The sequence below is a fragment of the Polypterus senegalus genome, chromosome 11, assembly GCF_016835505.1.
Source record: "Polypterus senegalus isolate Bchr_013 chromosome 11, ASM1683550v1, whole genome shotgun sequence".
Lineage (NCBI taxonomy): Eukaryota > Metazoa > Chordata > Cladistia > Polypteriformes > Polypteridae > Polypterus > Polypterus senegalus.
In genome coordinates, this window is record NC_053164.1 from 74,927,663 (window position 1) to 74,954,365 (window position 26,703).

Genomic DNA, 26,703 nt, shown 5'->3' on the forward strand with positions numbered 1-26,703 from the left:
CTCAAAATTGTACGCAGCACTTTGTATGGCCCCTGTGTTCTTGTATACATGCCTGACAACATCGGTGCATGCTTCTAATGAGATAACAGATGGTGTTGTGGGGGATCTCCTCCCAGATCTGGACCAGGGCATCACTGAGCTCCTGGACAGTCTGAGGTGCAACCTGGTGGCATTGGATGGACCAAAACATAATGTCCCAGAGGTGTTCTATTGGATTTAGGTCAGGAAAGTGTGGTTGCCAGTCAATGGTATCAATTCCTTCATCCTCCAGGAACTGCCTGCATACTCTCACCACATGAGGCCAGGAATTGTCGTGCACCAGGAGCCACTGTACCAGCACAGGGTCTGACAATGGGTCCAAGGATTTCATCCTGATACCTAATGGCAGCCAAGGTGCCTTTGTCAAGCCTGTAGCGGTCTGTGTGACCCTCCATGGATATGCCTCCCCTGACAATCATTAACCCACCACCAAACTGCTCATGCTGAATGATGTTACAGGCAGCATAATGTTCTCCATGGCTTCTCCAGACCCTTTCACTTCTGTCACGTGCTCAGGGTGAACCTGCTCTCATCTGTAAAAAGCACAGGGCACCAGTGGTGCATCTGCCAATTCTGGTATTCTATGGCGAATGCCAATCGAGCTGTATGCTGCTGGGCAGTGAGCTCAGGGCCCATTAGAGGACATGGGGCCCTTGGATCACCCTCATGAAGTCTTTCTGGTTGTTTGGTCAGAGACATTCACACCAGTGGCCTGCTGGAGGTCATTTTGTAGGGCTCTGGCAGTGCTCATCCTGTTCCTCCTTGCCCAAAGGAGCAGATACTGGTCCTGCTGATGGGTTATGGACCTTCTATGGCCCTCTCCAGCTCTCCTAGAGTAACTGCTTGTCTCCTAGAATCTCCTCCATGCCCTTGAGACTGTGCAGGGAGACACAGCAAACCTTCTGGCAATGACACGTATTGATGTGCCATCCTGGAGAAGTTGGACTACCTGTGCAACCTCTGTAGGGTCCAGGTATCGCCTCATGCTACCAGTAGTGACACTGACTGTAGCCAAATGAAAAACTAGTGAAGAAACAGTCAGAAAAGATGAGGAGGGAAAAATGTCAGTGGCCTCCACCTGTTAAACCATTCCTGTTTTGGGGGTCATCTCATTGTTGCCCCTCTAGTGCATCTGTTGTTAATTTCATTAACACCACAGCAGCTGAAACTGATTAACAACCCCCTCTGCTACTTAACTGACCAGATTAATATCCCTAAGTTTCATTGACTTTATGCTATACTCTGATTAAAAAGTGTTCCTTTAATTCTTTTGAGCAGTATATATATATACTCATCACTCACAACAGTGACAAAACAATTACATTGACAATCATGTTACATTATTTTCAAAATGTTTCCTTTTCTTTTTCATTACTTCTTTAACACACTACTTCTCCGCTGCGAAGCGCGGGTATTTTGCTAGTATCCTTATAAATAAGACTATTTTATAGTCTCATCCTTATAAGACCATAAAATATAGTCTTTTTTTTTATGGGGAAAATATACAAGCTCAGTATGCTCTGCTACATATTTCGTTTGCCACAAAGTGGGAAAATTTGAAAAAAATTATTCGGTGTTCCATAATTGCGCTATCAGAAGAAAATTGATTTCCCATAGATGTGAGGTTGCATTCATGAGTTCAATTATTATGTCCACTGCAATAAACTGATGAACAATCTTTGGCACCATAGGGGGGCCTTCAGGGACTAGCTCCTCTTAACCTCACCAACACAGCACCAGCCCCCCATCTCCCCCACCCATCCTGATACATTTGTTGCATCCAAAACAAATTGTTAAAAGCAGTTTATATATATTGTAAGATTTCTAAACACTTTTGGGACTTCCCCCAATGCGATGACATACCGAAGGGTGTCATAAAGCATGATCGGCATGTCTGTGGAAGCCAGCTTATCCATTGCCAGAGCAACTGCAGGCTCCCAACACTGCAGCGACTCTCAGCAAAAGCAAATCTGAGCTGACCGTGGTCACGCTATAAGCGTCTGTCATCAATGGGTGATGCAAGGAACATTATAAATGCAGGGAACAATATTACTTGGCCACTAACCTGACCACGACCCTGCCTGATTGCTATGTTCGTGTATAGGAGAGCAGTAAATCCCGCTACAATAAATAACCATGCTGTTCCTGTTTCAAGATGAATAAAGCTGGTTTTGCTAAAGTACTGAGATTCAGCCTCGTGTTTTGGGGTGCAAGACAGGGACTCACATGTCACAATGTAAATACATTTTTAGTGCATCTCTATGAGTGTCTGGTTTCCCCGAACAATCTGATTGGTTAGTTTGCCTTTGACCTGATCAATCGGTTTCACGTTGATTTTTCAATCAAAAGCAACCAAGACTGGAAGTGCCAGGCAAGACAGGTAGACAAACATGAGGAAACTGAGAAGAGCTTCAAAATTCAGTTCCTGATTATGATTTTTTTTTCTTTTACAAAATAAAGGAGTTAAAATGAAGCCTTTCAACAACAACAAAGTGAAATGACATACTGAGTGAGGTCTGGTGGCAAAATACTAATGAGGCACAACCTATAGTATGTCACCTTCAAAGACAGGAGGCAAACAGTGCATCTCAAATTGACACATTCTGAGAAGCAGGCTTTACGGAAACGCAATTGAGAGAGGAAGCACTGGGCAAAACAGGTTAAGGTACACGAGAATACTGAAAAAACATAAAGGATGAACACTGAGGCTACACGTAGAACAAAAGATATGAAGTATCAAATATTTTTACATTTATTTTATTACCTGTCTTTGATGGGTAAAGTACATAGAACATAATAAAAACAAACAAAAAATATTGTTTGGTGAAAAATGTAAAACATGTAATTTTTCCTGAACAGCAATTCGCTGAAATTTTGGGGTTACAAACTAAAAGTGTGGGAAAAAAAAATTGCATTGAAAATGCGTGCAAAAGCACACTCGTTTACATTCTTGACATTGCCCACTTTAACTTTTGGGTGTTCACAATTCACGCCAGAATGTCTGCTAAGCTGTTTTCCCAGCTGCACGGCTTGTGGTTTGCTTTTTTCCATCTCAGACAGTCACTCCGGGGAGGAGTCTAGAAATTTAATTTAGTGGACATTTACACGCATGAATGACAGGTTTGTCTTCGAGTTAAAATGTTATTTGCCATAGGTTTTGTGCCTTGTGAAGGTGTGTCTTCTGTGTCGAAACCCAGATATGTCTAGCCTTAAATTGCCTCCTGCAACACTTAACACCAATTTATTAGACTTTATAAGAGGTGTTGAACATATGGTGGCACTATACATTACACACCCAGTACAGTTACCCATCCATTTATATAGTTTTGTGTTTTCTCTCTGTGCAGTTGTGTTTCATTTTTCATTTTATTATGTTAAACAATATCTTTCTAATACACGATTGAGTGGTAACACTACTGTTCACAGAAGGCGTACACACAGCAATTTAAATAACATTTCTTTACATACTTTCTATAAAATTGAGAAATTATTATGGGGGTTACCCTATCTTAAATGTTTAAATATCATTGAGTGTGTTCATGTTGCATGCTTTTATTTGTGCACAGTTATTTTGAAGATATGACTTCAGCTTAAGTTCAGTTTATGGACTCATCAAGTTCACCTCTTCAAATGGTAAGTTCAGTGGTTTAACAGCTGTTTGTATACAGTAGTAAGCAATATCACTTTTCAAACTTATTTTTATATTGTTTTATCTTATGATCTTCAGTGCTGTATACTGAGTGTTGTGTGTTGCTTTTGTGCTGGTGCCATATGTTTGAGTGACTCAACCTGCCCATGGATTATTACTATGTTAACTTGCGGCATTTTGCATTTGGCACAAGGAAGGTCTTTTTGCTCTTGTCTCTGTTGCTTATGCACTTTCAGGCATATTTGCTGTGAACTAAAAATACTGTAGACTTTATTTGCACTGTAGTCATGTTTGGGCCCGCCAAAAAAATACACTGCTCCACTCCTAATTATGCTGGTGCCAACTCTGTATTAAAGAATGTCAAGTTCACCACAAATAAAGTTTGGAATATTTTTTTGTACTTCAATGCATGTACCTGATTTAGTATTGACATATGCAATGTTCATAATGTCTGAGTATGTGTGTGGGCCTGGTGGGGTTAATGAGTTGGGGGGGGGGGCTTTTTGAGCTTTGATACCATGGGGTCTGTGGGTGTCTTAATGTGGTTGTAAGAGCCAATCTTAGAAAGTTAAAGTTTTGAGTTAATCTCACATTGATGTTTGCTTAATTTGAATAGAATATTAATGTCTTTCATAGTCATAGCTTATGGTATAGTCTTTTCCCCCTATAGTTAACAAGAGATAGAACCTTCTTACTATAACTGAATAACAGTGTGATAATAAGCTCAGTTTGTTTGGAACAAGTCCCAGTAAAGAAGGACTTGAAAGACCCATTTAAGCTTAGAAATGGGATAAGCATACAGTTTTCTGACCGTTTTGAAATGGTTCAAAAATGTTAAGTGAGAAGTAACGATTTGTGATGTAACAAGATTAATTTAAGCTTAGAATTGAACTTTTCTTAACATTAACTTTTTCTTTTTTGTTATTTTAATCTATTCTTTTTGTGTGAACTGTTTTACTTCAAAACTTAACTAAACTTTCAAAAACCAAGATATTTTGTCTGTGGAATCATTTCTACGCGTCAGGCTTTTGTTGAATCCCATTTTTTTGAGTTGAAGCTGCAGAACTGGTAATTTTGGGAAAACGCAGCTACAGTGGTATTGCTCTGGCAACAGCTGCAATCTGCTATATAATTCAAGTGGAAATCTAGGATCAAGGATTAACATGGTGGGATGAGTCCAACTCTATGATAAAATGAAGGCTGAGTAGCAAAAACTGACAGAATCATTTAGTTAGGAGGACTGTAAATGGTGAAAGAAAAACAAGGTGAAAGCCCACTTTAGGGGAACATTAACTGCAGCCTGGCACAGATCTTGGAGTAGACATTGAGCTTTCTGAGCAGCACTGAACACTTGTCACAAAGCTGCATGGAAAAAGAACCTGATAACAATCATGAGAAATTAGAATATGAGTAAGGGAACAGATAATCAGAGAAAGAAGGCTGTTAAAACTCCACACCAAACTGATACTATGTGTGAAGAGCTAGTGTTGCTTTTGACAGGCAGTTTTCAACGCAATTATACAGGCCCAGTAATTACAAATGGGTGTAGACATTTAAAACAGTACTTCTTATTTAGCCCACAGCGATATTTAAGTGTGGTTTTGCTACACTTTGGGTCACTTGTCAGATGTAAGAAGTCACTGTTGTGGCATACCATAAAATAACTGAATCATCTAACAGAAATGTGGCGGATGGAAGTTGACTCATAAGAGACATAATGAACAGTTTTGTGTGCAGAATAAATGTTCATTTTGTTTAGCAAGGTAACACTCTGGTGCTGAGGAGGAGCTGCAAGAGATGCAGGACACCTAAGTCTGAGACCAGTTGGCACAGCAGATTTCCTTAATAAGCGTGACTCCTGTTTAGACTGATTTTGATCTTTAATATATATGTCTAATGTTGTAATATTCTAGGATTGCACAGGTTGTAATGTTCAGCTAAAGATATCGATCAGCTATTGATGTTAAATAAGGTCCACCCAATTCACATGAAGCTTACAGAGATGTTGAACAGAAATAAAATAATGATGATGGTGATAGCTCTAGAGAGAAGCACAAGACTCTTTATTCATTTATATCCATCTTTCACAGACAGTTTACTTGCTATGCCTCTGAAACCATCATAGCTCCTACACTGTAAACACAAGACTAATGCCTGCAGGCAACACTCACATATTTTATTTGACTTGTTATTATTAATAGTCAAGAGGAAGAAAAAGCAAAGACAGTCAAATCAACCCTAATTATTGAAACTTGGTGAAATCATTTTCATAACCCTTTGTGGTGCTTGTAAAAGCTCTGTGTACCCGCATCAACATCTCTGCAGCACTTCATCCTTAAATGATGGAATCGGGCTCCTCTGTCATCCAGGTGACACCTCCACCAGGCTAAAAACCTGAAGACCCTTAAGATCACTCATTGAACATTTTGACTTTCTGAACATCAGAGTGAGGCCCATCTTCTCAAGGATGCTCATTTTCACCATAATTAAAACAAAAAGCACATCATTTACGAGTAAAATATGTATAAAGCAAATCAAAGACAGAGTGCCTGAAGGTTTTAAAAGGAGCTGGATGTGGCTTGAAGGAGGCTAAAGCCCACTTCTGTTAAACAAGATTGCATTTGAAAATGATGTAAGGGGCAAGAAAGAACAATAATGCTTGTTGCAGCATCTATGTGATAAAATGAAATAGAGAGATTTTACAATAAACGGGTTCAAAACAATTCTCTTGAACTCCACTTCAAAGTCACTAATATGTTTAGGCAGGTGGAGACATAAGAAAAATAAGAGTTTTTGAAGATAGATAGATAGATAGATAGATAGATAGATAGATAGATAGATAGATAGATAGATAGATAGATAGATAGATTTCCATAGCTCACTCTTTCTTTTAAGAGCATAGTAGACAAAAGAATGTCGCAGATATTCTGGTGCATTAAGCTAATCACGGGTGGATTAAGTGAGTTTGTTGCATTTACGTTATCTCAGATTCTGATGTTCACATTGTTATTCGAATTGTAACGACCCTTCCGCAGCAGCCATCCAATAACTGTCGCATCGTAAACGTGATTCAGTTGTGGCTGTTTGAAAGTGGACGATATCCTTTGTGGGTGTTCCTCGGCTGATTCTTGTGCTGCTGTTTCTTTAAGAGGACGGTTTCAGAGCTTTGACACCGTGCGTGTGTGTGTGAAGGGTTGGCGCTGAGGGAGACTGTTGTCTTTGGTTTGGAAAAGAAAAGACTTCGGGGCCGGTGCTGATTTGTAAAGGCACAGCAGAGATAAAAACACAAAAAGCCGAGCTGTGCAGCAGTAGCCTCCGCCAGATTGGAGCCCAGCTGCGCTTTCTTGTGCCGTGACCGAGGCTGACCGGTGCATGAGGAAGAAAAGAGAAAACTGCGAGCAGCGCAGACTGAGAGAGAGAGAGAGAGAGTGCGAGCGAGCGAGCTGCCTGCTTTATTTCTTTTAAAGCCGGAAGATCTCCACACATCGAGCGTTGGGGAGCATATGTGTATGTGTGCATGTTATTCAGCCGTCAAGGGAAGACAAAAGAGATCCTGAAGGTCCCGTTCGCTCTTCTGTCGGCCAAGCCCAGTAACCGCACTTGAATGCCCTCTCCCAGAGTAGTTTTAAGTAGCTGCTGAGGTGGCTTCAGCTCTGTTGATTGTCTTTCGAGCGAACTGACAAAAGAAACCAGTGCCGGAGCCACGTCCAACTAGGCGAGGACAACCGCGTGGAAAGAAAAGTGCCGGCAGAGAGTGGTCGAGCGAAGGAAAGCATGGCAGCAATCAGCACCACAGAATCGAGCCCCCAACCACGGGTGTACTTCCAGACCCCACCGGGAAACGATGACACCGAAATCCCAGTTAGGAAACAGGGAAGGGTAACGGTCAAATACGACAGGAAGGAGCTGCGAAAGAGACTACATCTGGAGGAGTGGATTATTGACCGGTTAACGGAACTGTACGATTGTGAGGTAAGGGGGCGAGCGTGATCTCAAAAACGAAATTGTATGAATAGTATTAATTCACGGGAATGGACACAAAGACATTACGACTGTTTGGTGAATTAACTTGGTAGGCAACCTCTAAAGTGAGGTCGAGACCCTTAAAATAACGTATCACTTTATTAAATAGCATGCGTAAATGGAGTGCTCGTGAAGAAAAGGCTGCTGCCAAAAGTCGAAGGTCATGAAAGTATGGCAGAGAGCGCCCGGTTGTGTGGCGAACTGGTTGGTGTTTCGAAGCCCTGTAGTGACTTGAAAGTTCAGGTGATCTGGTAATGTGACAACGCCGTTGCACCCATGGAAGTAAAAGCAGCGGCACTGGTTGAAAGATCGCACAGCTTTACCGATGTCAGATGGTCGCGATGTTTGGGGCAGTGTTGCTGGGAATCTTTCACACCTGCATATAAGAAGAGACAATAAGTGGGAGGTGGGGGTACACCTTTCTGTCTCCCTTCCCTGCCTTTATGCGCAACCGCACTCTGTCGAATCCTGTCAGGCACGCAGTGGAGTCTACAACGTGGGTGACGAATGGGGGAATCCTGATATCCTTTGCAGGAATAAAGAAGAGAAGTATTGTGGCTGGCTTTTTTCATTCGTCTCTACTGTTACCCGTTAGGTACCTCTCCGGGACTCGAACCTAGGACCTTTGTGCTCTTTCGACCCTCAGCCATAATCTTATTGAACTGAAAGAAGCTGCTGTTCTGTTCGCGCTTTTGCTTGTGGTTTTCGTGACATCACCGCATCCCGGGCAGGCGGTACCCACCGAGCCCAGACACACCTAGTGCTTTAACTCTTTATGATATAGGGCATATGCTGCGCGCTGGAAAGGGCACTGATTTTTGTCAAATGTTCGTCTGACTGATTCAAATACATATATGGCCCGTGTAATGTTATTTTTGAAAAGCATCGTGTTTAATTTGATCTTTAATCGGATGGGTTTTCAGCTACAGTACTTTTAATGAACAAGTGTCGGCCAGATCATTAAGAATTTATTACACCTAAATATAAATTTAGTGCTTCTTTAGTACTTGGATGATGTGCTGTGTGCCTGCTTGTGAGATTTCCCTCCTGCACTGGAGGTCGATCACGGCGAATCTCGCTTCATTGCTTTTATGCCGGCGCTCATCAAAAGTCGTTTGTCCTATCAAATGTAAATGCTAGTCGCCGACGCCAGTCTAGTCTCATCGATCACGGGATTGATTACCATCGGACAGAGCGTCGAGGCCCGGTCGAGCGTGTCCCACTTTCTCTGGCAGAAGCAGTTGGAGTCGTCCCCGATTTCACATTGTTACAGCAGTCGGACGCTAAGCGGCGGTTCGCGTAGACCAATCCAGAGGGGGTAGGGTGGGCTTTGTACATCAATCCGGGCAGTTCCACGTGGAAGTCTCTGAGCTGTTGTTACTCGTGCCCGGTTACTAACAAAGAGCCAGGACAAAGCTTTCCTTGCATATTGTGAAGATCATTGAGTTGTGTTTAAAACAATACAATTTTAGAAGCAAACGAGTGAGACGTTTTTGCCAAGTTAGAGGTTCTGAGCTCATGTGTCTGAGACGATTTCGTAGCAGAGCCGCTGAGACAGTCGGGCACCAAGCGAGGATGGCAACCCACAGGTATGGTGTACCTGGTAAGAAATGATCTACGGACTCACTCAGGATACACCGGGGGATTTAATGTGTCAGGTGGCCGCAAACTCCGGGGGCCTCCCCAGATGGTGTTTGTGTAGGTTGACCAGACCCTACAATCCCGATTTCACGCTATGCGTCCCGTATTGAACGAAATGCCCCGTTTTTAGGTGACGCAAAGGGGCAAACCCAGTAATCCATAAATTAGATTGTAAGTAACCCTGGACGTGGGCTGCCACAGCCACTGCAGCTTTTCATTCCACGCAGTTTTTAATTAAAAAGCAGCTATTGTAGTTAATTACCTAGGAAAGTCTAATCTGGGAATCTGTACATTTTCTGAGAAAAATCAATACAGTAAATCTTAATACCAACAGCCATCACTCTGAGAAATAAAGAGCCCAGAGTGATGGCTGCATTGCGAAATAAAGAGCTCAATGTTTTTTTTCTTTTTACTTCTCTTTTACCATAAAAAATACAAGTGATATTTAGCTGGCTTTTGGGTCCCTTTTAGTTTGTACGTCACTGTTAATTTTTGGAGGTACAGTGGTGCAGTGATTGGCGCAGGTTCCTTCCACTTTCAGAATGCTGGGCTCAGTTCATGTCAAAGGATGCTATGCATTCAGTTAGTGTGTTAGCCAAGTGTCTACTGTATGTGGATTACATCTTCAAACTGTATAGATTAAGCTGACAAGCAGGTCTCAATTTTTTTTTTTCTCATAAGAGTGTGCCTTTTGATAGACCACATTGTAGCTAGGCGCTTTTATTTCTTTTTCATGCTTCTGATTCTGGAAGGTTTATTGCCATTTTGTATTAGAACAGATGAATGAATAAGAGTATGATAAAAACAAAGCAACAAAAATCTTGAATGGACTAACTTGTGAAAATAACAGACACCTTTCTGAATTTCTGAATCTTCAGTAAATAGCTTCCTCTTTGCTTAAGCTGCCAACTTGAATGAGAAGTTCAGTTAACAGGAATGCCCACCTGCAGTGACAAAACAGGCTTGGCACCTACAGCGCAGAGGCAAAGCTGCCGGGAGGGGTCTACCCCCAATTCAGAAACCAGGCCCCTCCCCTTTACCTAAAAACACTTATGTTAATCATCAGTTTTCGATCATTTGAGCTGCTCACATTCAAGGGGACTACAAACCCCAAAACAACTCGCATCGATGTATAAATCGAACGTTGCTAAACGTATAGGGACCCTGACCCCACCAGGTCCACAGTAAGTTTTAAAAATTTAAACGGCTTATGGCACGCCCACCCAGTTGTTTAAATCTTTCAGGGCGAATGTCGAATTTTGTCAAAAGGAGGGGCTGATGGTGGTAATCAACTGTAAACGGTGACAAAACCCGCCATTATGTTTTAGTTGGACTCTCTTTGCCAGACCAAAAGTTAGCTTCATTGTTTTGACTGCGATTCCCTGCACTTGCATGAGTAGCGAGGAGCAAACAACGGCAGAAATGGCATTGACACCTGGTGAGAGATCGAAGCGAATGCGTAAAGCAAAATACTTTGTGGATGATGTTTGGCTTATTATCACTGAAATGTTGCACTCTGATTTTGATACAAGTGATTGAAAATGAATGTGGGGTACCAGCATCAGCTGATCGGTCCTCAGCTGATTGTGGTGCTGAACAGGTTCGTGTTGATGGCACGCCAACGGCAACATTTGCTTGGGGGACCACCACTTAAAAAGACAAGGGGTATAAACCAGATTGCGATGCTCAGCGACCATCACTGCCCCCACCGCTGCCCTTGCCACGTGAAGGCAGTCCGGTAACCAGCCCACCACATATTCCTGGTGAACTGGGAGCCACAGCACGCAGCAACAGATGTTTTTATGTTGATTTCTGTGTGAAGCCATTGCTAAAAATATTCAACTCTCATTTTAAAGACCCCACACTTCACAATGTCTGGCTTTCCTGCTCCTGCAGTAACTGTAACATTCCAGGGCCACCACTAGACCTAATGAGTGCCTTAAAAATAAAATACAAATTCGGGGTTGACACATATACTTCTCCTGTCAATACCATTGGCACTAACAATTCTTGTTTATGCAAATTGTTTGTAGCTGTGTGCCCAAGTTACTAAGGCATTGTCTTCTGTTATGTCCTGGGTACCCTAACACTTAAAAGAGAATGATACCTTTAAAGTACGTTTAATAATGCGGCTGACAACAGGGGATGTAAAGCGGGTCTTCTTTGTTGTTGGATTTCCCTACAGTGCCCCCTCTACTGTGCAAACCAACACACACACATCTTTATGCAGCAGCCTATCAGAACTCGCACATTTCCAAATACAAGTTTTCTCATATAGTAAATTTAATTTCCTCCTATGTTACTGAATAAAGTTCATAAAATATGTTACACTTCTTAACTGGTGGTCTGACTGATAATACTGAAATATAATACTGAAATACTGTAGGTGTTAGGTGTCTGAGGGTTAAGTGCAAAATAAATGAACATTTTCGGTTATAGGTGGTTAACAGTGACTTGCACCTGTATTTGCTTTACAGATTTGCATGTTGGCTATTGTGAGAGAACAGTCTTTAAAAAAAAAAGCGCATCAAACCTTCTGGCATACCTCAAAATGGGTAGATCAGGGGTATGTTCAGATGCTCATGGGACACTCATTCCAGTGCTTGCAAGTCAGAACTGAGAGGCGTCACCCAGTTTTATCATATTTGGGGAGCAGAAGGACAGTCAGCAGGTCGACTGAAGCAGAAGGGAGAGAAGTACTTGGAGAAAACCCACAAAAACATTAGAAAGTACAGACCCCAGAAGATGGGGTTGGGAAGAGACAGTATAACCAGTGTGCCATCATGCAGCCTTGGAGAGTAACAGCAAAAACAAATATAGAGAATGTAATGTGGGGATGTAGGGGTAGGAAAAAGGACCAGAAGTAGTAGCAGATACTGCATGATGCATCATGAAATATATTTTTCTTATTATTATTTTGCTAATTTCTGCAGTTACCTTCACTTGGACCTGCCTTTGCATTTTCTACACTGTATGGCCCATTGACTGAGGCACTGCAGCATATCACACACTTCGGCCATGGCCTCAAAGGCAATATGTGAAGCTAAGCAAGTCCTGACTCCAGAAAGTTCCTGCAGATTAGGTGGACTGGCGATGCTATAGTGACCCATGTGAGTGTGTGTGTGTTTACCATGTGATTGACTGGCACCCTGTCCAGCCTTGTGCCTGATGCCTGCTGGGATTGGCTCCAGCTTCTTCATGACCCTTCTCTGGTAAGTAGGTTTGGAAGGTGGACAGATGGTTACAGTATGGACACAATTTTAGCTTGGCACCAGTAAAGTGCATTAGAATGGTGTTTGCCATGGTAAGGCATTGCAAAAAATAAAAGGCAGATAAAATGTGGTAGCACTATAGAGCACCTTATTAAGTAAATGGTAGCTTGTTTGTGATCATCCGAGTCTGCCGTTGAAATGTGCTGTGTAAAGGTTGTTTGTTTATAAATTCCATGTTTACATATCCATCTTTGCCAAAAATCCATCCATCCATCCATTTCCTAACCCGCTGAATCCGAATACAGGGTCACGGGGGTCTGCTGGAGCCAATCCCAGCCAACACAGGGCACAAGGCAGGAACCAATCCTGGGCAGGGTGCCAACCCACCGCAGGACACACACAAACACACCCACACACCAAGCACACACTAGGGCCAATTTAGAATTGCCAATCCACCTAACCTGCATGTCTTTGGATTGTGGGAGGAAACCGGAGCGCCCGGAGGAAACCCACGCAGACACGGGAGAACATGCAAACTCCACGCAGGGAGGACCCGGGAAGCGAACCCGGGTCTCCTAACTGCGAGGCAGCAGCGCTACCACTGTGCCACCGTGCCACCCTTTTACCAAAAATGTGCACTAAAATTTTCTTGTAGGTTTACACATTTAATTTGAACATACCAGTGGCAAATAGCTTTTATCATGTGAAGTGGATCAGGCCTAAACACTTCCAATTGACAACAAATCATTTATTTTATACACCTCCTTTAGCACACCTCAACAGAATACACTGTTGGCATGCAAGAAGCCTGGTACCACATCTACCTAAATTATTATTCATTTCTTTTGTAGTAATTTTGGGCAGGTGCAGGCCACAGACAGGTGACAGTCCACTAGTTCTACTCTTTTCCATCTTTAAGAATGCCATCTATTCATCCGCTTCCATTTGATCAATTAAAGAGCCTATCCCTGGAACATTGGTGTAAGGCACAAAAAATTCCTAAATCAGGCACAGGTCCACTTCAGGACAAGCCCCCACACACAGCCACATCTACTTCTATTTTTAAGGCATGGGCAGTAACCAGAGTACCCAGTGACAATCATCCTGAACACAGGGAAAACTCTGAGGTGCCACATGGAAAGCGGCCAGCATGGGAATTGAGCTCAGGCCGCTGGAGCTGTGAGAGAGCCAACACTACCCACTGCACCACTGCTACATGTTTTTGTTCTTCTGTTCAATTAGAAGACCTAATGACCATCGTCCTGTGACTTTTTCAGAGACCTATGAATTCCTCGTTCTTCCATGTTTCCATTTTTAAGCTAATCTAAAAATAAAAATGGTCCAGGACATCTCCACCTTCCTATAGCCAGTCATCTGCCCCATAGTCACCCTGAGCTGTCACTTTAAAGCCTAGGCAGTTGTTTCTCGGGCTGCTTCCTCAATATCTTTCCCTTTTCTTTACAATTTTTACAATCACATGAGTTAGAAGAAAATGTATAATTAATGGAAAAATAAATTTGCCAGACAGTATGGCGGTATTACTACCTCATAGTTCTAGATACCTAGTTCTCATTCTGCACCTGGCTGGGTGCACTTTGCATCTTCTCCCCATGCGACTGTATGTTTTTCCTAGGTATTTCATTTTTTTTCTTCCACATACTCCAGTATATACTGGTTTAGCTGATTGACCACTCTGTAGGAGTGAGTGGGCCCTAGCATGGCCTTGCATCCCATTCCGAGTTGGCTCTTGCTACAGTCAACTATTGGAAGTTGTTGACTTTTTCCAACATATTTGAACAGCAAACATTAAATCTTAATACAAACATTGCCTACAGATAAAGGTGGTATACTTGAGTAAAACCACAAGGAAATTTTGCCTTTTTCAATCATGTATTCAACAAAAATATCAATAGATTTAATGGTCTACTTGACAGGAAAAAGATGTAAGTACACCTTTGGCATCAAGAACTGGTATTGCCCCTTTAGTGAAGTGAAATCTACTCTGAAATTTTTGACCACTTCTGATGTTTATGAGTTTTCTTGTATGTACTGCCTGCTTCAAATCCACTGCCCACAACATTTCAATGGGATTCGAGTCGGAGCTTTCACTAGGCCGGTCCATAACCCTTCATTTCTTTCTTCTGAGCCATTACTTGGTGGTTTTACTGGTGTGCTTCGGATCGTTGTCATTTTGAAAGGTCCATTTCAGGTTCAGCTTCAACTTTGAGACTGGTGGGATCAAATTTTTCTCAAGCAAACTTTGATATGATGCAGAATTCATACCTGAACAAAAGACTTACAAGCTAACCAGTCCCTGAGGTAGCAAAGCAACCCCAAACCATAGCATTTCCACCACCATGCTTCTGATTTTGTCTAAGGTCCTACTGAAATGCAGTCTTCAGTTTGTGCGTAACATGTCTACTGTTACTGTGGCCACACAGCTCTATCTTTAATTCATCAGTCCTGAGCACTTTGTTCTAGGAGCCCAGGTGTCTGCCTATATGTTCAATGATAAACTAGTCTTGCTCTAATATTCTTTTTTTGGACAGCAAAGTCTTTTTCCTGGCACACCTCACATACAGATCAAATTTGTGCAATCTCTTTCTGATTGTAGATGCGTGTACTTTGACACCAACTGAAGATCCAGAAATGAAATTTTGGGGTTCTTGGAGGCTTTTCTTAGTCTCAAATGGTCAGCTCTTGTGCTGAATTTGCTGGGCTGGTCAGTCCTGGGTGAATTAGCAGACATTTGAAATCCATGCTGCTAGTGGGTGATTTTACTTACAGTGGAATGATTGATTTCAAATAATGTGGTGATCTTTTTAAATCCCTTGCCAGATGCATAGGCATCCACAAACGTCTTTCTCAGGGCTTTAGAGAGCTCAGTGATGACACCACACAGGCCAATAGGAAAGAGAACACCAGACCCTCTCTGTGTGTGCCTTAAATAAGACCGGTTCCACCTAAGGAGGTTCAGATCATTGGCAACTAGTCTGGAGAACCTTATTCAAATTTTACACATTTCATGTGGTGACCATAGTAGGGGTGTTCTTACTTTTTCCACGTGTGAAATCTACACTACCGACTTTTAGAACACCTAATTTAGATTATGAGAATGAATATAATATGTCAATTGTATTCAACTTTGTTCACATATATCACCTTTATCTGTAGCACTTTTTGCTTGTTCCATTATGTTTAAGAAGGCAACAGTTTCCATGGGGTGTACTTACTTTTTCACGTGACCGTATATAGACAATGTTGCCAGGTTGGATTCCATTACCCTAGAATTTGGATTGGTGGATTTGGTGGATTCCACCATGTCTGCTATACAACCCCATTTCTGGCTGCAGCATAAAGGTGGGCTTGGCAATGTCAGAAGATTAATATTTTGTATTTTGTAGTCTGAAAGTGTGGTACATCTGTCTATGCAGAGCTTTATGTAAGCAAGAAAACAGGAAGGCTCACAACCCACTTATTTTCAAGCTTGTATTTATAAACCGTTAAACACGGCTGATTGCTCCGTAGAGCCCTCTGGAAGTAATCACTCTTTTCTTAGTATGTCTCTGGTTTTTATGGCCTCCTTTAATTAGAATCCCCACAAGAAGTCTATAAACTGAATATACAGGAGAATTTGAGTTTTCTCTAACAAGCGTACTGTATCACTTTGAAATGCATCCTTATTTATCCATTTGTTTATTTTCTTTTACTGTAAGAATCATATTGCAAATGACTACATGACTGTCCGAGTTTATTAACCTTGGACATCTCTGCTTTCTCTTTTTTGATCTTGAATGGCCAAGTTGGGACAGTTAAATAAACACTATAGAGTCTCCTACATGAGCTAGAATAGCATGGTGGCACAGTTATTAGTGCTGCTACTTCATGGACTCCAACAGCTTGGCTTTGAATTTTGTGCCCTGTTGTTGTTGTTTTTATGGAGATTGCATGTTTTGTCCGTGTGTGTGTGTGTGTGTGTGTGTGCATGTGGTTCCCTAACAAGTCCTCTAAATTTGCTTCCACATATCCAAAGATATGCTGATTTGGTTAAAAGGCAACTTTAATTTTGCCCCCAATGGCCCTTCAAGGGACTTGCTCCCACTCCCAAGGCTGAGTCCTACCTTTTGCAGCAAGGTACTGATCTAGATGCCTTCCCCCAGATCACACCGTGGAGTCAGCAGGTTAGATAATATTAATTTATGTTACTTGAATAGACTTCCTTAGGCCTTGGTTTCAGTTCAGTCTTTGAATGTCGGATGGGTTGTGTTAGAGTAGGGGTCTGCAGAGTCGTTCCTGGAGGGCAGTAGTGGATGCAGGTTTTTGTTCAAACTGACTTTCTTAATGAGAAGGTAATTATTCCTGTTGAAGCACTTATTGATCAAGTAACATTTTTAAGCTTCACTTTAGTTGACATTCTTGTTACGATTCCCTGCCCTGAATTATTTGTTTTAGTCTTAAACAGCTGCATTCCCTGTTTTTAATGGTCCCTTATTAGCAGAGCCAAATGACAAAGGAACCAGCAGTTTTCCATCTAACTTGTTTCCATGTACGTCCGTGTGTATTCATCATGCATTATCTGGTTTCATAAAATAGAAACTGAAGAGAATTACTCTTTTGCTTCCATCTACAAATCATTTGCATGATGTCCTTGGTAAGAAAAAAAAATCTACCATATATGAACGATAAGAAAACTCCAACACACCATGAAATTAAATAAGGTCTGGTATTGACAAGGATTGGTTTCTAATGAAGTAGTCGAGTTGGAACAAAAACCAGCAGCCACTTCGGCCCACCAGGACCGACTTTGCAGACCCTTGTGTAAGAGAAATGTACCTGTATTTAATTCTTCTAATTTTTGGATTATTGCAAAATAGTGTCTGGAGTTTTGATGCATGGGTTGCAACCATTTCTAGACAGCAAGTCGCTGGGGATTTGGGTGTCGTAGCAGAGGCGCCACTGCAGGAAATGATCATCTTCACTGATCCTCACTTAACACGTGCTGGACATTTCAGGGCTTCTCATTGAATATACTAGCGTTTCTTTTGACTATGAAGAAATAAGACATGCATTTTGACATTGGCAGAGTATGCACACACTGCACAGAAGACCAGCAGGCTCCGTGTTGTGCCATTACAATGGGGTTTTAAACCTGGCTGTAATCCTTGAATACACCAATGACAAAGTACACCTTGTGTAATCACATAGGGATATTCTGAGGAGGTGAACGTGCTTGTGAGCAAAGCCGACTTTTGTAGAAGAATATCCCAATGCCTACTGTATGTAAGCCTCTTGTGTACGCCTGCTTTACTACTGATGATTTAAATTAATTTACAGATTATAAGTAAAATTCATTGGATTTAGAACAAGTTCTACATTATCTAAGGAACACCATGCTTCTCTCCAAGTTATCATCCCCTTGCTTTGATTAATAATCTGTTTCTGATAATTTGTAAATTCAGACTTGGTGTATTTGCATGCCACAAGTACATCTTTTTCCCATCAGATTCTGTTCTAATCTGACTTTGCCTAAATCACCTATTTCATCCTAGTTTAAGATCACATGTTGCGGTACTTTAAGTACTGTGTTCAGTTTTGGTCTCCATATTACAAAAGAAAATGTCACAGAGGTAAAGAAAATCCAGAGAAGAGTGACAAGGCTGATGGCAGAACTAAGAAGTATGAGACTGAAGGACTCGAACCTTTCAGTTTAAACAAGTGGAGATTAAGAGGGGACATGATTGAAGTTTTTAAAACTATGAAAGGAATTACGTATATACTCCCGGATAAGTTCTCCCACGGATAAGTCGGGACTTATTTTTATCGTATAATTTCTGGTATTTTATAATGTATAAGTCGAATGCGGAAAACACTATTGGTCCAAGAGATTATGATATGCTAACACCCATCTGAGAGAGTAACCACGGAGCGCACTGCCTTTTTTTTCCATGTATTGTGCCTACGTGACCACACGGTAATAGCCGAACTACTCCAAAGCAACATTTGCACTGATTTATGTTTTTTGTATCTCACACCCTCATACACCTTTATTGTAAGCATCCCCTTATCTATGATGGAATGTTCGATCAGAAGAAAATGTGAAGTTGGTTTTAAATTAAACGCCGTTGAAGTAGCGAAAGAAATTGCTGCTGCAACAAAATTCGATGTGTCTGAGAAACTGATGTGAGATTGGAGGAAGCAAGAAGATGTAAAAAAAAAAAATTGAGTGTTGCATTTTTGAGTGGGTGTATAAGTCAGGGTCTGATTTTATGTTTGATTTTTCAGGTTTTAAGACCTGAATTATACATGAGTATATACGGTAGTACAGTGGATCCCATTTGTTGCTGTAAAATTAACTCTGCAACAAGAATGCGGGGACACAGTTGGAAACGTGTAAAGGAAAGATTAGGCACAAATGTTAGAAAGTTTTTCTTTACATAAAGAACTGTATGGAATAAATTATCAAGTAGTGTGATGGTGAGTGTGACTTTAGGGAACCTTTAAATCTGAGCTTGATGTTATTTTGGACAATCCAGATGAATGCGATGAACAGGTCTGTTGGGCTGAATGGCCTCTTCTCGCCTCATTTTTTTCTAACGTTTCTGATGGTCTAAGGTAGCTTCACAACTCCTCACGGTGGCTCTTGCTTGTATTCTGTCCCTGACTAATAAAACAGTGTTGATCTTCCGGTGGCAGCACACTTTAACAGTAATGGCCACAGCTGAAAGGATCTGAGGGTCACTGTGCTTATGGGTAATTTCAAGACCCAACAGGAGCAGAGAGAATGGGAGTACAAACTTCTGCTTAAATTCAATACTCTACAAAATGGTCTGAATAGAGACAAGAGTTTTATGACCAGATATGTGGACTAACAGCTGACTACATCAGAGGCCTATCTTACAGACAATGCACTTCAAAAAACACCTTACAGGACTTTTTCTAGTGATGGTTATCTTATCTCTATATTTTATTAGTTCATTGTTCTCTTCTTTCAGGGTTAACTCATCTAAGGTTTATTAATTTTGCTAACATTTGAACAAAAAGGTTGTTAAGATGAAAGAAAAAAATCACTTTGCTGTCTTAATATAAGTTGGAGTATTTTTCAGTTTCTTTGTTACACCTTGCCTGATGAAGGGGCTTTAGCTGCCTCGAAAGCTTGCATTTACAATCTATTTAGTTAGCCAATAAAAGGTGTCATTTCACCCTACTTTCTCCTGTAATAAATGGCCATCAGAAAAATTGGGTTCACATGCCCTGTAATGCCAGGCTTGTCATCAGCATGCTACAGGGGTCCTTCTTAATACAAATTCTCATGGTGTCCTCTTGTCTCTGAGTACTTTCTACTTGGTGTCAGGTTTTTCAGCTCCTATAGCCCGGTGGGTTTCAACGCCATTGCTCAGGGGAACACATGGGCACATTTTTTATACCAACCAATTTTGCAGTCAGTGCTACATTCTTACTTTTTAATTGAGCTTATTGTTTAGTGAGCTGCCCTTTTTTTTACTCTTCTGTGTTCTTGCCAAAATTTGAAATGCTTAAGTTTCCTTTACCATTTTTGTTTTAATACACCTGTCTCTTAAGAAAAGTTCTCCCATTATTTTTTCTAAAAGCTGACAACACTGATTAGTAAAGGGGTGGAATGACTTTCGTGTCATATTCACCGGTCTACTCATTTGTAAGAACCATTTGATAATAAGCAGACAAATGAAAATGGCCTTTCAAGTGAATGATCCTCCATTAGCATTCATTGTTGTCTGCACTGCCCCTTGAGCACAACTGATTAAGCACACCCTAAAGAAAATGACAAATGAAAAAGAAAACCATTATGGCAAAGAATACAGAGATTTCTGAATTTCATTTGTTGGCCAGAAACTAAAACATGTGATCAGTTAAAAATATGTGGGATTGTGGGAATGGTCAGAATAAAAACCAGCAGCCATGGGGGTCCCCAGAGTACTCCTTTAGCCTACTCGTATTTCAGCATTTGAGAAATGTGCTATTGTGCTCTCAGGCGGTGGTCCCAGCCACAGTTGTACCCATTTTTGGATGTTGCCCCTTTCACCCTGTCACACTGGGTCATCATTTTTTTCATTCTGCTAAGTCCAAGCTTGATTAGATTCCTGTCCCCTTAATTCATAGCCCCCAAATGATTAGTCAGAATGTGCATCTGAGGTGACCTAGCTCCTTTTTTTGGGTAGTAGGTTATCAGAAGCTGTTTTGACAGTTTAGATTCAGCATTAGATGTGGAATCTGAACACTCTTGGCTGTGTTTTGGTGCTCACAAGGTGACATAACATACAGAACTTTGTGCCTATGTAGGGCGAGAGCTTGTAGAACGGCATATTGCGGCTAAGCCAAGGTGTCAGTCAGTGGCATGAGCTAAGACGTTGCTTTTATTTTTAGACAGAGGCAGGTTTGCCAGCAAAAACAAGTGGAGCCATTGCAGACATTCTTTGGAGCAAATGACATCATGGCAGCGATTGGATTGTCAAGGCGGAGCCCTTATTTCGGGGTGCCACATAATATTTGCATTGCACAAAAGCTGATTGTCATAACGTTTTTGTGCCAAACCCAGCTTCGTTCAGGCTGCAAGTGATCTGCATTGTTTGAGTAAGGGGTGGTCTTTTACGTCAAAGGCCACACAAACTTCTCAGGTTGTCATCAAGCATGGCTGTTTTTGAGGCGACAACAGGAATCTGTTTCTGCTGCTTCGGGAGAATTGTGGTAGACTGGGAAATTTAATTATAGATGGGGGGGTGAGACTTTCAGAGTTTGTTACCTGATGACAAAGACCTCAGTTGGAGCACCAATACTGTTTGCTCAGATTTAAATACTGAAAGACTTTAAGTATTCAGCATAATGCAGAAGAGCTGTCAATAGTAACTGGTGATTACTCAGATTGGGTAATATATATTGATCTCCAATATGTCCTCTAAATTTGTATTGTACAGTATGGCCACATGTTTACAACAACAACAACATTTATTTATATAGCACATTTTCATACAAAAAATGTAGCTCAAAGCTCAAAATGAAGAATAGAAAAATAGAAGACACAATAAAAAATAAAAGTAAGTCGGCATTAATTAACATAGAATAAGTAAGGTCCGATGGCCAGGGTGGACAAAAAAACAAACAAAAAAAAAACTCCAGAGGCTGGAGAAAAAAAATTAAAATCTGTAGGGATTCCAGACCAAGAGACCGCATACGGGCATATGCCAGTTTTTGAACGACAAAAGTAATTTGGAGACATTTACATGTTTGGTGCTGTTACTAGGTGTGCTATCAGTATGCACATGTCTGTTATATGCCATTTGGTATGGGACTAATGTTTGTGATGCGCCATCTATTGCAATGACAAATGCAATGCATTTTATTACTAGAAATGTTAGTGATATGCCATCTTTTAGAATGGCAAAAGACATGGCAACTGGGCCAACACTCAGACACACAGACACTTATCCTTTTATTTAGGTGGATAAAAACACAAATAGGCCCCTGAGCTGAAGGGCATCTTTCACTCTAATGGCATCTATTGGAAGCACATGGAATAACTATTAACCACAGTGCTTGCCCATAATGCAGGCTTTGGTGTAATATAGTTCCTTATTTTTATTATTAATTCAATTACAACATTACTTTGTGAAGCATTTATCTCTAACTGATGGACTACTCTGTCGTATAAATTTTAAAATGTGCTCAGCTCCTGGTGCTTCACCACATTCTTGCGTCCCACTTTTTAGAGTGGCATGGAACTCTGCAGTAATGAGCTACTACTAGATGTACGGACCTTTATGTGCTTTATTAAAATGGAGAAACATTTACATTTATTTGCTTTGCAAACTTAGATTAGTTTAAAACTAATGTAAAAACAAAACAACCAACCGTATGAAAGATCACAGAGCAATTTTTTAATTTTGTAAATCAATTAGATGGATATTCACAGAACAGATGGGCTTTCAATTGCTTCCTAAATACATTGAGGGAGTCCGCAGCATGGATTGAGGTGGGGTAGCCCGTTCCACCAACTAGGAACTACACTGGAAAAAGAGTCTGGATTGAGACTTGACGCCATGCAGAGGTGGCATCACTAGACACTGTTCACTGGCAGACCTCATTGGGCAAGAAGGAGCATAGCACATGACCAGTGTCTCCATATACTCGGGTGCTGACCCACTGACTACTCTTTTGGCAGGCAATGAGGATTTGAACTTAATGTGTTCTGCTGCACAGAGCCAATGTAGTGACCTGAAGAGAGGAGTGACATGTGCTCATCTCGGCTGGTTAAATACAAGATGGGCTGCTGCATTCTGGACCATATGACGCAGCTTGATAGCACATGCAGGTACTCCTGCCAGATGCGAGGTGCAGTAGACCAGACATGACCAGAACAAAGCCTGGACCAGGTGTGATACAGCATGAATGACAAACAGTAGAAATGTGGACAGTTAAAGATAGCTGCTCATCAATCACCACCTCAAAGTTGTGTATATGAAACAGTTTATGTATGCATCGTGGGAAAATTGTGGCCAGGCTTGGCCCCGCCGCTCTAACTTGAGACAGCCTGGGAAACGCTACATTTGTAACCAGGCTTGAGGGATTTGTACAGATACAAAAGTAAGTGCATTTGTGATGAAACCAAATTATTGATACTGTGACATAGCTAAAAGCACAGGGGTCTCTGCCAGTGGGTTGTCATCCAGTTCCTTCCGAGTTCCAAACTCGCATAACCTATTATAATCTAACTTGGTGAAATCCAGAACAAAATTTGATATAATTTCTCCCATAAAATATGTTAACCTCCAGGTGGGTCTGGTGCAAGGCACTCTTAAGTATTATTGAGCTTCCTGCCTTTTTTTATGTCTTGTCATATTTGGTCTTTTCTCCTTCCAGCTTGGCCTGCCCTTTAGTAGTATGTGTTACAGTCACACATACACATGCAGTGTCTGAGGATTATTGTGAGAGCAATGAAATCAGGAGATGATTTGAAAACTGAAAGATGTAGTCAGGCAGGTCAGGTTGGGTCAAAACCTGGAATGCAAAACTAAATCAGGCAAACCGAAATCAAAAGGACTAGATGGGGACGTGAACCAAAGTTGGCAGGAGGTCATGATCAGAATTCAAAATCCTACCTCTAGGGCCTACTTGAAGAAGAGGCTAACAAGTGCTGAGTTCACATGCTATTGGATATTCAGAGCCCTGAGATGTGTAATGTTTTACCTTCCCACTTCAGTGAGTTCAAGTTGAGTTTCTGGTTTAACTATTCAGAGGCACGCAAGGTTGCTGTTGATTTGTTACTTTGGTTTGTTAAAAAAAATATACAAATTTAAAGATAAGTTGCACTTTTTATGGTAATAGAAAACTAAACACATTAAATGTGTATTAATATTGGATCTTGCAAAGCCACGCACCTCCTTGCTCTGCCATACTGTTGCTCACCTTCCAGCTATTCCACACAAAAATGATTGAGATGTAGGGCCCTATGGAATCCGTTTTATTTTTTCACAAATTTTTTGTTTTTATTTTTTGATTTTCAGTTTTCATCGTTTTATATTTCCTTGATTCAGATTTTTAGGTTTTTACGGGGTTTTTTTTGTTGTTTTTTTATAGCTACAACAAAACAAATAATAGTGAAATGACACTTTACATTGCTTTTAATGAAACGGCGCACCAGCACAACTGAACCTTATTTTGCAGTTCCATTTATCAGGTAGGAGCCCAGATCCTCCATGATGCTGCATGCTCAGACTGCAGTAGGGCAGTGAGTGCCCTCCAGAACTGTAAGATCTGTTACTACTTTGATGCATCCTTCTGAGATGAAGGCTAACTTCACTTTTAGAAAAAGAAAGAGAGAACTGCTTTTAAGGGCTCGTTGCATCTGAGGAAAGCCTGCTCTTCTTACCCAGGTTTGTAGGTGCTGAGTTTATAATCTAAGAGTCAAATGTGGACCTTGTGTGCCTTGTCACCGCGAGGCAAAACATTTGTTAAATCCTGAAAGATCTGTGTTAATTTTTAAAAGGGAACCCGTTAATAACCAGTGCCAGTTACTAATAACATTTTTCTACGGGAAAGACGGGTTAATACTGGTTAAATACCAGTATAATTTAATCGGTTAAATGGTTCACAGTAAATACATCATGTACTGTACAATCAGAACTGCCTACATAAAAGAATTTCAATACAACCAAATGTTTACTCACCTATCAATATTTTGAGAACTATGTTCTCTCGGCTATCAGCGGTTTCATCAACTACAACCTTTATTTTCTTGCCATGAGTCTTTCAAAGAACGGCGTCCATATGTTTTTCAAAAACAGGGGGCAAATGAGTTTGACGAAGACCGCTCTCATTTTCTGGCAGCGCACCTCCCTGTTTATAATGCTTAATAAAGAAAGGACACATCTTCGTCATTTTTTCGAGTGGAATGTCTGACTCACATGGACGCAAACGGGTGTCTTGCATCTGACGATTTTGTTGTTTCATCTGTTGTTACCTGAAACAACCTCTGTTGTTTTTGAGATGAGTTTTAGATTTGACCTGGTCGTTCCAAGTATCTTTTCATGTCCAGTCAATGGTATGCTGGCAAAACTTGCAGAAACGTTGTCCAGATTCTTAAAAGTTGCCGGGATATTCTTGTGTCGTCAATTTTGCAGTTAAGCTCGTGTTTCTTGTTTTTTTTTTACCTAGTTAGGGTATCTGATACTGCTCGCTTCGACATTTCTGTCTCGTGCATGCTAGCTGATTCACATGCCTTTAACGAGAAAACATACAGTAAACACGCACACAAACAGGTAGAGGCAGAACTGAATTTCTATGAAGAATAGCTCTTCGATTGAAAATCAAACGAGAATATAGTATCTGATTGATAGAACTACCCATTATTCAATCGTTAATCGTCAATTAATGTATTGGGAAGTCTTGTAACAGTCACCCGTTCAGTCTCTAAATTCCACACATTTCCATTTTTAAATCTAAAATCCATTTTTTATGCATTAATTCCGTGATTCTGTCCGTGTTTTCCGTAACACGGTATTCATAAGGCCCAAGGGATGGGGGTCTCCTTGGAGTCTCCGGTGCATTTATATTAATGTGTATGTTTGAAGAGCAGGGGGAGGCTTCCCCTCGTTGAAACTATGTATATTAAATCAAAGAATAAATTGAAGAACTGGTCGGTGGGGTCCCCACCTTGGACTTCCAAATGACTGAGCACAAAGCTTTGAAAACTACCTTTTATTCCAGAACTGAAGTTCACAAAATGCTGGAACAGTTCTGTTTTAAAAATTGAGTTTTTCTGTGCTGTTTCAGTTCCGTATACGGAGCAATTCTAATATCCGTGACTTCGCTCCAAATGCAATTCAACTGAAATCTGGCATTTCTGGCTGATAAAGTTATTTTGTTTATCTTATACAGTTGACCAAAGTGAAAAGTCAGCATTGCGTCACGACTTGGGAGAATTTAGGTAAATTTGTTTTCTGTGAATTGCCCAACTTGTAGCTCTGAGTTCGTTGGGCATTCACATAGACATTTCTAGCACATATACCTGCCAGTATGTGAACGCAGCGTAGCACCAATAGTTGTTGTATACACCAAGTGACAAGGAATTGTTCAGTCTCCACCATATTTAAATGGTCACCTCCTATGATGTCATTACTGTGATGACCGCAGACACATGACCAGAATCAAAATGCCATTGCAGTAAAAAGAAGAATATATCAGTAACTTGAAACTAAGATGAAAATGAAATTTGTACATATAAAAACAAACCAATGGGTACAGATATGCATACAAGTTTGAGTTTATTACTGTATGTCAATAATGGCGAGACCTCCACAATTCCTAACCTATTCTCCAATAAAAGAAGGAAATGTAAATCCCAGGCCTCCCTCCACTGACCTGGCCTGATGCCTGTTGTCTTGTTATTTTCTGGAAAGACACTCTCTGAATTTTGATCCCATGCCTAAAATAAGCTGACCTTTGACTAGCATATCATCATTCTCGAATCACATGCTCTTGTTACCAATGATATTACAATACCAAACCAAGCCATTTTCTAAGGCCTCTTAGTCCTGAGCAAGGTTGCAAGGGGTGCTGGAGTCAATTCCAGCAAGCATAGGGCGCAGGACAGGAACAGTCGTCTGGACA

At 41.0% G+C, this 26,703-nt stretch overlaps 1 protein-coding gene across 1 annotated transcript in view; it reads left to right on the forward strand.

The window, feature by feature from the left end:
- The first annotated feature begins 6,862 nt into the window (after positions 1–6,862).
- The window catches only part of ppp1r14bb (protein phosphatase 1, regulatory (inhibitor) subunit 14Bb), a 129,084-nt gene continuing 109,243 nt past the window's right edge, over positions 6,863–26,703 (forward strand). Inside the window, exon 1 of the mRNA XM_039769059.1 lies at positions 6,863–7,660. Coding sequence (XP_039624993.1) covers positions 7,463–7,660 — 198 coding nt within the window. The 5' untranslated portion in view covers positions 6,863–7,462. The remainder of the gene's footprint in view (positions 7,661–26,703) is intronic.